Source organism: Oncorhynchus mykiss, chromosome 5, assembly GCF_013265735.2.
Source record: "Oncorhynchus mykiss isolate Arlee chromosome 5, USDA_OmykA_1.1, whole genome shotgun sequence".
In the NCBI taxonomy this organism is placed as follows: domain Eukaryota; kingdom Metazoa; phylum Chordata; class Actinopteri; order Salmoniformes; family Salmonidae; genus Oncorhynchus; species Oncorhynchus mykiss.
In genome coordinates, this window is record NC_048569.1 from 55257532 (window position 1) to 55272696 (window position 15165).

The 15165-nt window shown below is 43.4% G+C and overlaps 2 protein-coding genes across 10 annotated transcripts in view; one reads left to right on the plus strand and one right to left on the minus strand.

Moving 5' to 3' along the window:
* Positions 1–142: 142 nt before the first annotated feature.
* Positions 143–10829, plus strand: LOC110524076 (PDZK1-interacting protein 1). 2 transcript variants are annotated; one of them, XM_036977879.1, is made up of 5 exons: positions 143–243; positions 1418–1496; positions 4980–5094; positions 10388–10477; positions 10633–10829. In XM_036977879.1, exons 2-5 carry the CDS (start codon positions 1430–1432, stop codon positions 10703–10705), a joined length of 345 nt encoding a protein of 114 aa, XP_036833774.1. In that variant the 5' UTR covers positions 143–243; positions 1418–1429; the 3' UTR covers positions 10706–10829. The 2 variants fall into 2 exon arrangements, with proteins under 2 accessions (XP_036833774.1, XP_021459064.2); XM_021603389.2 differs by lacking the exon at positions 143–243 and adding an exon at positions 988–1112.
* An 85-nt stretch (positions 10830–10914) lies between these two features.
* The window catches only part of LOC110522973 (PATJ crumbs cell polarity complex component), a 219522-nt gene continuing 215271 nt past the window's right edge, over positions 10915–15165 (minus strand). For all 8 annotated transcript variants that reach the window (XM_036977876.1, XM_036977875.1, XM_036977874.1 and 5 more), the window contains one exon: positions 10915–14286. In XM_036977876.1, the coding sequence (XP_036833771.1) occupies positions 14140–14286 (147 nt within the window). In that variant the 3' untranslated portion in view covers positions 10915–14139. The remainder of the gene's footprint in view (positions 14287–15165) is intronic.

Consider the following 15165-nt stretch of genomic DNA (forward strand, 5'->3'; position numbering starts at 1 on the left):
TTTATGGCTGGAGATAACGAGACCGACAGGGCTGGAGAGAAATCAATTAACGGCCTCCTCCCTCCCTCTGTGTGTGGTTGATGGTGGGCTGGATGGGATGGGCCATAGGGGAGTTGTGCTGGCCCCAGAGAACAGAGCAGAGGGCTGGTTCTCAGCCGGTAACGGGACAGTGGGGAGAACCGCTGCAACTGGCTCCCAGGGCTGCTATCTGGCCACACATCCCAGCCTGCCTACTCCCCTGAGGTGTGTCTGTATGTATGTGTATGTGAGAGAGAGAGAGAGAGGCGGGAGGCTGATAATGAGGGGGTGGGGCTGAGTGAAAAGGGACCTGCTAATTTGGCTGGTGCTGAGGTTGGGACAAAGCCTGGTGTTGATGCACTGTATAGACAGGCGGACAGAGAGACAGACAGATAGACTAACGGACGGACGGACACACACACACACACAAAGAGATGCTGATCATGTGTCCCTGGAGTCCAGAGGGGGTGTGTCCCCTGTCCTTCAAACACCTCTCCCTCTCTGCTCTACTAATCAACCATCTTTCATTTCCACTTTCTCCCGCTCTCTCTCATGCCTAAAATAACAACATGCACCTACAGTATGTGAAGCCCACTGCACTAACTTGACCCAATGCCAGCTACAATAGCTGGTAGCTGCTGAATACTGAAAATACCAAAGCACCATTCTTCTGAATGCCGGCTTTCAGTGCCAAGTCACTTTTTGCATAATGTCGGTTCAGACTTGTGCATTTGTCAAGATCTCCTTAGCCTTTTGAATATAGTTTTATACTTAGAAATTATCCTTATATACAGATGTAAATAATGTTAGAATGAATAGTTAAGCCTGAATTTAGGCTGTTACACGTTTATCTTGGAACACTGTCAAATGTTAACTCCTTAGTAGGCAAAACAGAGCTCAATAGATTACTTTTTAAACCAGACGTCCAGTGACATATTAGAAGTTTGGTCATGAGACTGATTGAACACTCACTCACCAAGCCAAAGTCCTTCAGAGATTACTGTATATTCTCTAGGTTTCCATGTGTTTTCACCGCGCAGCTGTTTAGTCTTGTATTTCCTGGTCACTATAGTGGAAAATCAACTGTATCAAGGGTACAGGATTATTCTCTTTTTACCATTTGATATTTCTACTGAATAAGTTAATGGATGGCCTACAAATGTCATTTTCTTCCCAAAACGATCAAATAAAACCTTCGAAGTTATCGCTATTATTATTATTGAATGACCAGATGTTTTGTTTAAGCAAGTTTGGGTAAATCATTCACTGACGACAGAACCAGGATGTGTGTGCTCTACATTCCAAAAACAATCCTAAACCTTTGAGAACACACATACATTTTGAAGAGCTGCTCGTAAGCCTATTTTGTGATCCTAAAACTTAATTTGGGGATTTTCAGTAAGACTCAACAATGGGCAGAGCGACAAAAGGGATTCTTTGGTTGATGCTAACTCTGGGAGTCGTCACAGCTCAAATAGGTAAGAACTCAAACTCATGGTTATTTTGAAGTTAATAGTACCCTATAAAGAAAATAGCTGCCTTTATGTGACTGCATGCTGGTCCAATTCACTGTTGATAATAGGATGGGAAGGATAGGAAGTCATTTCATTCCCTAACAGTGGGCTTTTTTTTTTTCAGTCTTGTACGGTAAATTCCAGAATGATGAATGTATCGGTTTACTATGTCCCTCTTGTCAATACCCAGTAAGCAAAATGGTGCATTTTAAGTGCTGAATAAAATGTGAAAATACATAATTTCCGGACATTGAAAATACGTAATTTCCAGATGTTGGAAATGCATATATTTCAATCATTAATTCGATGGCCAAATTTCAACTCTACATTCCCAAAGACGTAAACATTACATTACAATAAGTTTTTCCAAGCCTATTAATACAGGAAAGAGGAGCCGGCTGAAGATTGCAACATAGAATATTTATTATTTCTCCCGTCTGTCACATGCACGCACTTACATTAGCTTTTTGAAAACCTGGCAGCGATGATGTTCAAAGTTATCCAGCACACAGAACAAACAGACCACTTCTACAACATTAGCATTCATAGTAACGGTTACAGAATGTATTCTTTTTGCTATGACTTCGATATGTATTTGTTTATCTACCTTAGATGAATCCACTGACTAAGTCGCTCTGAGCGTCTGCTGAATGACCAACATGTAAAATGTAAAAACAAACACTTACTAAACATGCTGGGTTTTATTCTAATGCGATCTGCCTCCCAAACAAGTACACATTTGCAGCCTGGTCACCCGTGATACAAGTCAGTATTCGACGTCCATCCATGTCTGATGACGTTGGGAAATTACGTGGATACCGGCCACTAGGGGCAACAAAGGGCACTGTTACCTTCAAGTTGGTTTGGGTTTTTTGCAAGGGCGTTGTTCATGGGGATGGGCATTTGCATCTGCCTCTGGTGCCAAAGGTTACATATTTGAATCCAGCGATAGAAAGTTGCTTTTAAGATTGTTGTTTAAAGCTTATCCTAAACCTTGACCCTTACCTTAAACATTCAGAGTTAATGTCTAACCTTAAAAACACTTCAAAATGTGACGATTGAGAAACATGGATAAACTTCTAATTCTGATGTGAGACAAAGCTTGTTGCAAACAACTTTTCTTTACTATGTACTGTACACCGATGTGCTGTCCAAACTCGTGAAACAGATGTCTATGTGATTGGTTCTGATTTGGTGCAGTCTCGAACAAATCTGAACCAATTATAGACATCTAAGTTTGGGTCAAATCAAGGCCGGTCCGGATCGTACGTAATCTGAAACAATTAGACAAGTCTACAGTGCATTCGGAAAGTATTCAGACCCCTTGAACTTTTCTAAATTTTGTTACGTTAGACTTATTCAAAAATGGATTTAAAAAAAATCCTCATCTACACACATTATGACAAAGTAAAAAAAGGTTTTTAGACATTGCACATTTATTAAACAAACTGAAAAATCACATTTACGTAAGTATTCAGACCCTTTACTCAGTACTTTGTTGAAGCACCTTTGGCAGCGATTACAGACTCTTCTTGGGTATGATGCTACAAGCATGGCACAACTACATTTCTGGAGTTTCTCCCATTCTTCTCTGCAGATCCTCTCAAGCTCTGTCAGGTTGGATGGGGAGCATCGCTGCACATCTTTTTACAGGTCTCTCCAGAGATGCTCGATCGGGTTCAAGTCCGGGCTCTGGCTGGGCTTCTCAAGGACGTTCAGAGATTTGTCATGAAGCCACTCATGTGTTGCCTTGGCTGTGTGCTTAGGGTCATTGTCTTGTTGGAAGGTGAACCTTCGTCCCCAGACGGAGTCCCGAGGAGGTTTTCATCAGGGATCTTTCTGTACTTTGCTCTGTTCATCTTTCCCTTTATCCAAACTAGTCTCCCAGTCCCTGCAGCTGAAAAACATCCCCACAGCAAAATGCTGCAACCACCATGCTTCAACGTAGGCATGGTGCCAGGTTTCCTTCAGACGTGATGCTTAGCATTCTAGCCAAAGAGTTCAATCAGACCAAAGAATCTTGTTTCTCAAGGTCTGAGAGTCCTTTAGGTGCCTTTTGGCAAACTCCAAGCAGGCTGTCATGTGCCTTTTACTGAGGAGAGGCATCTGTCTGGCCACTCTACCATAAAGGCTTGATTGGTGGAGTGCTGCAGTGATGGTTGTGCTTCTGGAAGGTTCTCACATCTCCACAGGGGAACTCTGGAGCTCTGTCAGAGTGACCATTGGTTCTTGGTCACCTCCTTGACCAATGCCATTCTGTCCCGATTGCTCAGTTTGGCCAGTCGACCAGCTCTAGGAAGAGTCTTGGTGGTTCCAAACGTTTTCTATTTTGGTACCCTTGCCCAGATCTGTGCCTCGACACTATCCTGTCTTGGAGCTCTACCAACAATTACTTCAACCTCATGGCTTGGTTTATGCTCTGGCATGCACTGTCAACTGTGGGACCTTATACAGAATAGACAGCTGTGTGCCTTTCCAAATCATGTTCAATTAATTGAATTTCCCACAGGTGGACTCCAATCAAGTTATAGAAACATCAAGGATGATCAATGCAAACAGGATGCACCGGAGCTCAACTTCGAGTCTCATAGTAAAGGGTCTGAATACTCACGTAAACAATGTAGGTTTATTTTTCATATTGGCAAAAAAAAAAAAAAAACCTTTTTTTTCCATTATGGGTTATTGTACAAAATAAGCTTTAAAAATTGTGTAGATTGATGAGAATTATATTTATTTAATCCATTTTAGAATAAGGCTGTAACGTATCAAATGGTGGAAAAAGGGAAGGGGTCTGAATAACTGAATGCAGTGTATGTTTGGGAAAAAAAATAGACCGGTCCGAACCGGATATCTGTGGACATTGAAATCAAGGCCTGTCCGGACCGCACCCCCCCCCCCCCCCCCCCCCCCCCCAAAAAAAAAAAAAAACATCATGAATGCCATGTTAGTAATCGCATCAACTGGGATGATAACTCAAGAGAATGAAAATTACATTACAGAGAATTAGAATGACATGTGACAGACATATTGCACCTGGCCTTGCCTAGATTGAATATAAGCACTTCAATTTTAAGTAAAGTGTAGGCGGGTTGGAAGTTTGGGGCAAAACAGTCGGGTTTGGCTTAGATCTTTATCAACGTGTAAACTATATTTTGTCTCCATGTTTATTGAAAACAAATACATTTGCACTATGAGCAAATTTTTGCCATGTTAGCATAGACATGATATCAGTCAAAACACCTCAAAACAGGACCTGGTATCAAAAACTAAATTAATCTCACTGAAACGAGCCACCTACGATTCCCCACACGGCAGCTTCTTCTGATTGTTGATCACTATCTGGCCATCCAGAATCACAACAACACATGAACTTCTGCCCCATTGATGCGTGCGTACCGTTTTCGTGACGTTGTCAGCTAACCCGTCTATGGCCTGACTCTTTAAAAGTTAAGGTGGATCGGACACTGCCCCAGTGGCTGACAGGCATCATAGCTGTGGTTGTGTTTCTCTTCCTCATCTTCGTGGCGTTTCTGGTCAACAAGGCCTGGTGTCAGGACTCAAGGTAAGCCTATAAATCGCTGTGACACCTGACCATCTCCAGTCCATACAGCTACAGTAGTAGGACAGTCAACACTATCATAGGCTGAGTCTGAAAACTTTAATAGGCATAAAATACTTGCTTCATCTGTCCTTTGTGCAATTTCCTCACCTCCCTCTCAAAGCACATCTGATGAGAGGATTAAAGGTTACTCCCTCAGACATCCTCGAATGAGCGTTGGGAGCGAGGCAAGGAATCGAGGAAACACGTTTGACGGAAGCAAGGATTTGACAGGCAACATTTTTAAACATACTGTTGCCAGACATGGTTTTGAAGTACACAGAGTATACCAAACATCATGATCGCCTTCCTAAAATTGAGTTGCACCCCCTCCTTTTGGCCTCAGAACAGCCTAAATTCGTCGGTTCATGGACTCAACAAGGTGTTGAAAGCGGTCCAGTGGGATGCTGGCCCATGTTGACTCCAATTTTTGTAACTTTATTTTATCAGGGAGTCAGAGACCAAGGTCTCTTTTAAAGATGAGCCCTGGATTACATAAATTACAGAAAATACACACATCAATATTAATACAATATGTAAGCAGAAAGCAACAAAAAAAATGTATTCTGTATTAAAGTCCTCAATCAGCCTTCTGAATTCACCAGAACATCACATTTATGAACATTTTGAAGATTTATTTGTGGAACAGGTGCAAGAAAACTAAAAGCTGACTTACCCAACTCAGTAGAGACCAAAGGAATTCCCAGAGTTAACCATCCCCGAGACCGGGTGTAGACTCGTAGGTCTAAAGTTAAGTAAAGATGTTCGGTACACTGACTTTTTGTAAAATGGCTTTATACAGTGGGGAGAACAAGTATTTGATACACTGCCGATTTTGCAGGTTTTCCTACTTACAAAGCATGTAGAGGTCTGTAATTTGTATCATAGGTACACTTCAACTGTGAGAGACTGAATCTAAAACAAAAATCCAGAAAATCACATTGTATGATTTTTAAGTAATTAATTAGCATTTTATTGCATGACATTGGTATTTGATACATCAGAAAAGCAGAACTTAATATTTGGTACAGAAACCTTTGTTTGCAATTACAGAGATCATACGTTTCCTGTAGTTCTTGACCAGGTTTGCACACACTGCAGCAGGGATTTTGGCCCACTCCTCCATACAGACCTTCTCCAGATCCTTCAGGTTTTGGGGCTGTCGCTGGGCAATACGGACTTTCAGCTCCCTCCAAAGATTTTCTATTGGGTTCAGGTCTGGAGACTGGCTAGGCCACTCCAGGACCTTGAGATGCTTCTAACAGAGCCACTCCTTAGTTGCCCTGGCTGTGTGTTTCGGGTTGTTGTCATGCTGGAAGACCCAGCCATGACCCATCTTCAATGCTCTTACTGAGGGAAGGAGGTTGTTGGCCAAGATCTCGCGATACATGGCCCCATCCATCCTCCCCTCAATACGGTGCAGTCGTCCTGTCCCCTTTGCAGAAAAGCATCCCCAAAGAATGATGCCCCACGAGGTGAGATCTTGCATGGAGCTCCAGACCGAGGGTGATTGACCGTCATCTTGAACTTCTTCCATTTTCGAATAATTGCGCCAACAGTTGGTGCCTTCTCACCAAGCTGCTTGCCCATTGTCCTGTAGCTCATCCCAGCCTTGTGCAAGTCTACAATTTTATCCCAGATGTCCTTGCACAGCTCTCGGGTCTTGGCCATTGTGGAGAGGTTGGAGTCTGTTTGATAGAGTGTGTGGACAGGTGTCTTTTATACAGGTAACGAGTTCAAACAGGTGCAGTTAATACAGGTAATGAGTGGACAACAGGAGGGCTTTTTAAAGAAAAACGAATAGGTCTGTGAGAGCCGGAATTCTTACTTGTTGGTAGGTGATCAAATACTTATGTCACACAATAAAATGCAAATTAATTACTTTAAAAAAATCTGTGCTTTTCTGGATTTTTGTTTTAGATTCCGTCTCTCACAGTTGAAGTGTACCTATGATAAAAATTAGAAGTAGGAAAACCTGCAAAATCTGCAGTGTATCAAACACTTGTTCTCCCCACTGTATATGAAAACATAGCTTTGTATCCACCTATGTGACATCAAAGAGGGCACACCAACTTTCTAGTAGAGAATGCAGTGATGAGTACTAAAAATGTTGCCCATAATAAAATGCAGTGCGTTATGATAATTAAAGCCGTTAACTGCAGTTTAAGTGGCAGAACGTCGACTGAAAAATGAACTAACTCATCAATATCCAGATTCCCAAAACTGTATAAGTTGGGACATAATCAATGTGGACACCATCCAAAGTACATATTTTATTTTGACGTGCTCTAGAGAACAACGTACACTTAGTTTTACATGCAATCAATACTCATTTCAGATCAATAGAGTTTTTCTGTAATACAATGAAGGCAGACTAGTTCAGATAGAGCCTGGTCAACCGTGGGGGCAATAGACAGCAGTATCATCAGCATACAAGTGCAGGTTACAGTTTTTTTTTACAGACAAGTCGATAATGTTAATGTAAATAGTCAAAAGTACAGGACCCAGAATCGACCCCTGCGGGACACCTTTTGTAATATGCAGGAAACCTGATCTAACACCACCAGTAGATACACATTGAGTTCTATCGGTCAAGTCATTTTTAAACCAGTTACATGCAGCCTGGTCCAGATCAATTGAGAAAAGCCTCAGAATTAGCAGTGAGTGATAAACGGTATCGAAAGCCTTTGACAGGCCAATGTAGAGCGAAGCACAATGTTGCCTTTTATCCATACTGTTAACCACGTAATTTATAACTAGGGATGCAACAGAGATTTTGCTATGACCTGGTTTAAAACCTGACTGATGTACATTTGGAATACATTCCAAAGAGAAGACCTTATCTGAGAATGAATTAGGGATTCTTACATGGGCTGCCTTCCAAACCTTGAGGCTAGTACCTGAAATAACTGTCTGGTTAAAAATATGGGTTAATGATTCAGCAATCGGGGGGCAGAGAGCTGCAGCAAAAATGGATCAAGCATATCAGCCCTAGTGGATTTTTATTTTTTACACATCAATCTTAAGGCATCGAGCACTTAATAGATAGTAAATTGTTGAAATGAAAACAAAGACTCACTAGAAGCTGATGAGTTAACCGTTGAGTCAGCTAGAAGCTGGCAGAGAGAAGAGCATTTGATTGATTATGTTGAGTGAGCTGAGATTTTGCCAAGGTCCCTGGCCAACCGCGTGAGAGCAGAGAAGACTGAGCATTTTACAGAACTCTCGCAAGTCGCTGGATGCAAGGGGCTGAGACGGGAACTGGAAGAGCAGTACTGGCAGAGCTCAGTCCACCCGGATGAAGCTCCCGCCAAAGGAGTGGAGCTGCTGCAGGGGATCGGAGTGGCTGCCAATGCTCCATTCTGGGTGTGCACAGGAGGCCTTGGTGTGGCTCCTGTTGCAGGGTTGGGGCTGCCACGTGGGGCATGAGTGTCCCAACCAAAACTAGCATGGGATAGAGGTTGTGGGGGGAATTGAGGATAGTGGTGTTGAGGGCAGTGTGGCTGGCAAAGCTTCAAACTCTCAGCATGAGGGCTGATGTGAATGATACATGGTGTGGACTGCATCATGTGATGCACTACCCTCAGTGTTTTGCCAGACCCTAGGGTATTAGTCAGTGGTGTGTAGAGCTGGGTTAAGTTGAGTTGGGCCTGGTCTGGTAGAGCTGTGATGGGTCAGGTCTTGTTGATTTGTGCTGAGACGGGCCTGATCTGGTTGAGCTGTGCTGAGACGGGACTGGTCTGGTTGAGCTGTGCTGTAGAGTGGATGGTGGTGGCTGAGAAATTCCTGCCTCAGCTCAGATAGCTCCTTCTGCAGGTCGTGTACATGGCTGATGTTGACTGTGCTGGACAGTTCCTCTAAGTCTGTGCACTTCCATCCTGACAGCCTGGTTGTACTCAACATTATTCATTGCACACCGCAGCTCCTGGATCTCCTCCCTATGCTGGCGCACCAGGCTGATCTCCTCCCTATGCTGGCGCACCAGGCTGATCTCCTCCCTATGATGGCGTACCAGGTTGATCTCCTCCCTACGCTGGCGCACCAAGCGGAGCTCCTCCCTATGATGGTGCACCAGGCTGATCTCTAGAAGATGCTGTGGTACTGCAGGTGTCCCGTGTGAGAGGCATGCTCAGGCCTGTGTCTGCTGCAGGCAAGGGAGGAAGAGGAATACTGGGGACTACTTACTAGGGTACAGAGGAAGAGGAGGCTGTTGTAGGTAGTGACAGTGGAGAAGGTTTTAAGAGGTTTTATTTGGTCGAAGTAGGGGACAAATCGATCCAGATTGGCCTCCGAACCTTGAGCCATCACAGTGCCGTTATTATAAATATGAACTAAATTTGGGTGTGGAATCAACTGTACAGTTGCCTCATTCTTCTGTTTTCTGACATTTTAAGTTCATTGTTGGTCTTGTGGAGAGCTGTGTGCCAAGCATTAGGATGATCCGTGTAGAACAGAAGGTCTCCTTCCATTTCCATGTTTGCTTTTAGGATGATGTCTGCCCTCAGAGTCTCTGGGGAGTCTCTTAGCAATTTATTTTTGAATACATTTGTTCCTGACTCACTTGTAACATTTTCAGGTTACGAGATGGCAAGGTATCTGAAACACTGCCAAGAGAATGCATCCGTCTTCACGGTGACCTCTTTAAACAACGCACTCTGCTCTAAAATGATGTGCGTGAGCCTCTTGCTGAAAGCACCGATTGAAATAATGTACCTATAGATAAATGCATTTTTCTATTAAATACATTACACCTAAATTAAGACTCAGTGTTCAGAATTCTACCACCTCCTTTCCAAGTGTGATGTTGCTTGCTTGTTTATCTGAATGTTTGTTTACCTATCAAGGCCTGAACTATCCTCCAGAAATCATTCCTCTTCCTCCCTCGGTTGGTTTTGCATTTGTTTATCTATGTCCTAATTCTTGTTGTCCTTGTTGGGTTTAAAGTCATCCTTTCCCATTCCTTACTTCTTTAACCTGTCTCCTCCCCTTCATCTACACTGATTGAAGTGGATTTGACAAGTGACATAAAAAAGAGACCATAGCTTTCACCTGGTCAGTCTGTCATGGAAAGAGCAGGTGTCCTTAATGTTTGGTATACTCTGTAATTCACACTAAAGATTTAGAGTATTGGGACACAAGTTTTGGGGTCTCTAGTAAGAGTCTAGTTTTCCACCTGCACCGAACTATGAGATTGACAAGATGTTATAACTGAATGTAAGGCAGCATTTTAACGTTTACCATTCTCAATTGCATGAAGGCTGGAGACCAAAGTATGTGAGTGTGTGGAGACCACTGGCTATGGCAAGACCAACAGAGACAACTATAATACCAGTCTGGATACAGTCAGGTAAGATGCTCAAACAATGTCACTTAAAACACTTATTTTCTGTAGTTTTGTAGTCTACATTTCTAAACGATACTTGGGACCTAAAGATACATAAATGTTGGTGTGTGTGCAATTACAGCAGGGGTTGTGTTCTAATAGGTGTGTGTGTCCCACAGGAACGGAGATGACGAGGGTGCATATGAGAACATGGCCCTTGAAAGTGTGGAGGACAAAGCCACTGCCATGTGACCGATAAGAACCCATACAAGACACCAATGTGTATGGGTTTGTCATGGACACACACGGGCCTAAAGTGTGATTCAACGCTTAATAGACCTGAAAAATAAAATAAAAAGGTAAATTCTCATAACAATGGAAGCAACTGAAATATTTGCTATCAGTGTATGAATGAGACGTGGTGGTACAAGGGAATAAATTCACTTCGAGATCAGAGGTAGGACATGGTGGAAATGATTGTGCTCCCCTTGTATTTAATAAAACATCATCAAACAATTAGTCAGAAATCACGAAATGCATCAGTGTATGACCACAGTCAGTAGGCTTAACACATTTCAAAAGATGAGACTTGCATTTGTGATCATAGACAATATATTTTTCTATAGATATACTGTGTAGCCACACGTCATTACAGCAGAGTTTGTCACACATCGATATATAGGAAGGGTGGATTGTTTCTTTGGATTTGAAAATGCGTTTCCATCGATCAATGACGTGAAGAAAGACGTTTTCTGTGGCGCTTCGGACGAGCGCTGAGTTCAATGGCAATATAGACGGAACTATTGGGCGTGACGGAATCATCATTAGTCCAACGAACACGTGCACAAACACACAGCCTATTGCCGACTGACACGCATAGGACAAAGTCAGACAAAATCTAAAAGTCTAGAGTAGATGGAGAGATCACAGCATGAGAGAGAGGAAAATAAATAGGTAGCAGTGAGTTTAAAATGAATCTCTTTAAAGGGATCGGGCATTAAGACTTATAGAAATAGTCTCTCACAGAAATAAGACTGATGTATGATGAACACACACACACATAACAATCTACTCTGGCACATCAGCGACTCACGGCAGAGCAGGAGTCAGTCCCCTTAATAGGCCGACATCCCCTAAATCCTAGGACCCCTAACAAGTATTTAGGACGCACACCAGATTGCACTTTTACTGAGACAGGCACGACGCGAGAGTTAATATGCAGGGTTTTCCTTAGTGTTAACCGGGGTCATATTCATTATGGCACAACGTAGCTAAATGGTTTGCAAGTGTTTTTGTATTGGGCAAATTCAGGTAGTCCCTCCTTTTTTCAGTCTGCTTTCTCCCGTTTGGGACCTAATGAATACAACTGTGGGGGGGGGGGCTGAAAGTGTCTTGGAGTTGTTGTCACTTCCCGTGAGCGTGGAGGGGTTGCAGCGACACGGGAAACAGACGACAGGCTCCAGCCGAGGGAGAAAGGATATCCTGTAATTGTTGGACGTGGTGAGCTCCTCTCGCAGCTGGACAGAACAGTGTGGAGCTACAGCCACACATGGTTTGTATTCATTAGTGCACACCGTGGCAAAATGTCTTGCTACGCAAAACAAAAACAAGCATTTATTAAGTTCAGAGTGTCCCTTCCTGTTTCAGTCCATTTTAATTTGATGCCTAAGGAATGCACCCTTGATAGATGACGACAACGGCTCACAACAAGAAACCGATTGCTTCTGATAGTGCCCCAAATTATCAAAAACGTTGGTATAGGTTGGTACATGTCTGAACAAATGAATAGGCTTACGGTAACATGCACGCAGTACCATCCGCATGACACAAATAAAAACAATGACAAAGGCAGGTAAAACAGAGAGTAATGGCACTTCATTGAAATGCACGTGTCCAGTCCAACAAAGTTCAAATGATCGGGATTGGCTGGGAGGTGGATCGTCCAACTCAAAGCATCAATCAGGATGATCCTTCTCCCTTTGCTCAGTTAAGACAAAGCCTGGTTCCAGTCCTGTTTGGCGCGACAATGACCATGGGAGTAGAGCACAAATATCTTGGCGCAGACTAGCTAAGACATGGACGTAGTTTGAAACCATTTCATAGGACCTTAAATAGGCTTACGGGGATACTCCAGGGTCAGCGACAAAGGGAGGTAAACCCACACGAGGGGAAAGCAAGCAGGTCCCGCAACAGATACAATGCCCGATTTAAGTCCTGAGATTCGCCTACATTATATTGTATCGCTAATAGCAACTTGTCTGCTGCAACAATGCTAACAAACGCATAGTGTATATATTTTTCCTCGCTTTGCTAAACGGTCTCGGATTCAAAGGGGGGGGGGGGGGTTCAGATCATTTGGCAACACTGTGTACTAATAACCGGTCTCACATCTGCATACGCAAGGCAAAACTCCTTCGCGACACGCACAAAAGCTTACTGCTCTTAGCAGGACTACACAACATACTGCAGAGTGATAAACCAGACAGTAGTTGTTGGCCTTGATAACTGTGTTTGAATGGCTCCAGAGGGTGCTGTGTCATGCTATGAAGTGTTATAGAAGTACACGGCAGGTTACCAGTTATTTCAGCATAAACGCAATTGATTCATTTCGTTGACCACACTTATAGACTAGAGCAGGGTTATTCAACTCTGAGCCTACGAGGTCTGGAGCCTGCTGCTTTTCTGTTCTACCTGATCATTACATTTCACCCACCTCCCAGGTCTAAATCAGACCCCTGATTAGAGGGCAACAATGCAAGAAAACACAGTGGAACTAGCTTCAAGGTCCAGAGTTGTGTTTGAGGGGACTAGACTGTTGAATGTACTACCTTTGCGTAAGAGTATGACACCACGAGTTTAAATCGTGTGCGGGCAATGAGGAATGAGAAGATGTGCGTCAACCTGACAGTGACTCACTAGCCTACTGTGTGTGGGTGTTTATATACAGAATGTGTGTGTCTAAATGACCTGTTCCAGTCTAGTGTGTCGCAGCCCCGTTCCCTGCCGAGACCATTCGCCCTCACAGTTTGCACATTAGCAGCAAATTAAGCTGACATCTCTAACAGCTATCCAGTGTCTCCCGATCAGGGAGATGCTAAGCTAACGCTAGGCTAACGTTGAAGAGACCTCAACCAACTGAACCTCTCATATTGTTCTACCAGTGTTCTATGTAGGAAGCACGGGTGCGATCACACAAATAAAAGCTGAATGGCACAGACTGTAAAGCTTCCCTGTGATTCCTTGCTGTATAATATCCAATCATTTGCCATATTAAGAAGTGGTGTGTATCCAGTCAGCACAGCGATTGGAGCACCCTCAAAGTGAGGCTCCTAAGATGGCACACAGGAAGTTAGGTGTCACTACTTCCTGCAGCCCCCCAGATTACAGTCCTCTTATTTCTCATGGTTCACTTGAGGGCACAGCTGAACGAGGTGTGGCACACATGTTCTCTACATCTCTACAGGGCAGGGCTCTCCTTGGCAGTGCCATCTAGTGAGCGAATCCTTCCAGAACCAATGCCCCCTTTCTCGTTAATGGGCTGTTTATAAGGGTGAAGATGGGCATCAGATGTTGGCCAACTCAACGGAACAGAGTCTTGTTTTTTGTTTTTTGCACGTTGGAAAGTTGAAACCAGTTCAACCCCATAATGGTCGCTTTGCCAGTGGGGGTATAAGTGTGTGTGTGAGCTAGGAGAGGACTTCCAGAGTGACGGCCCCCTTCTGTCTCTTCAGTATGGCCACGGCCAGTTCGTGGGTGGCCCCCTCCAGACTCTCTCCGTTTACTGACAGAATCTGGTCACCCCTCTTCAGACGCCCGTCCACCGCCGCTGCCCCCTGCAGGGAGAACAGGGGAGCACAGAGTAAGTGGGGGAAAAAGGTGGTGACAAATAAGACAAATGTTTTTTGAAGCAACCTTATGATCCTTGGAACTGACGGCCTTTTAACTACAAACAGACAATCATAATATCAGTAAAACACAGCAAATTCCCTGTTCATGCTACAAAACCAACTTCAGAATAGGTTTTAAAGATAAGTCAAATAGAACCTAACATTCCATGACGTACACTAAAGCATTGTTGGCAGAATAGATGGATGCAGTTCAATGCATGATTACTGTAATTCACCAATACATTTCTTGGTTGTCAAATATTACTATCAGGTTGAACATCACAGCTGGCCTGGTACATTGTTTACTGCCTCCCAACTATTCGGGATGCACCGTTTCAGTTTCAATAATTAAATATTAAGGACAAAAACGGACGAATGTAACCAAGGCTGGGAAAGTCAACACAATGAAACTAGCAACAGCAATGATCACAAGCCAGTCATAACGTGGCTAATAGGCTAGCGTATCTATTTACGTAGCTATTTATTTAGCAAGCTAAAAACACGGAGCCTAACGTAATCTAGCCTAGTTAGCTGCTGGGAGGATGTCATGTCATTGGAGGAGCGGGTGAGTGAGTGACAGGTTTTTGTAAAAAATACATTTAAATCATATTGTTTTTCGGTGGTTACAGCTAGTGATGCAGGTTTCATTTGGTTAGCTACCAAGAAATGTGAATCCCTTTGCTCACTAGCTATGCTGAACTTGAACGACTGTTATCCAAGTTAGCATATCTTTGCGTTTGTAAATTCACTCTGGCTATCGACTCTAATTTCAGAGCACTCTCATTGGAGTGTGCCAGAGCGCAGAATATCTGATGAATTTACGCG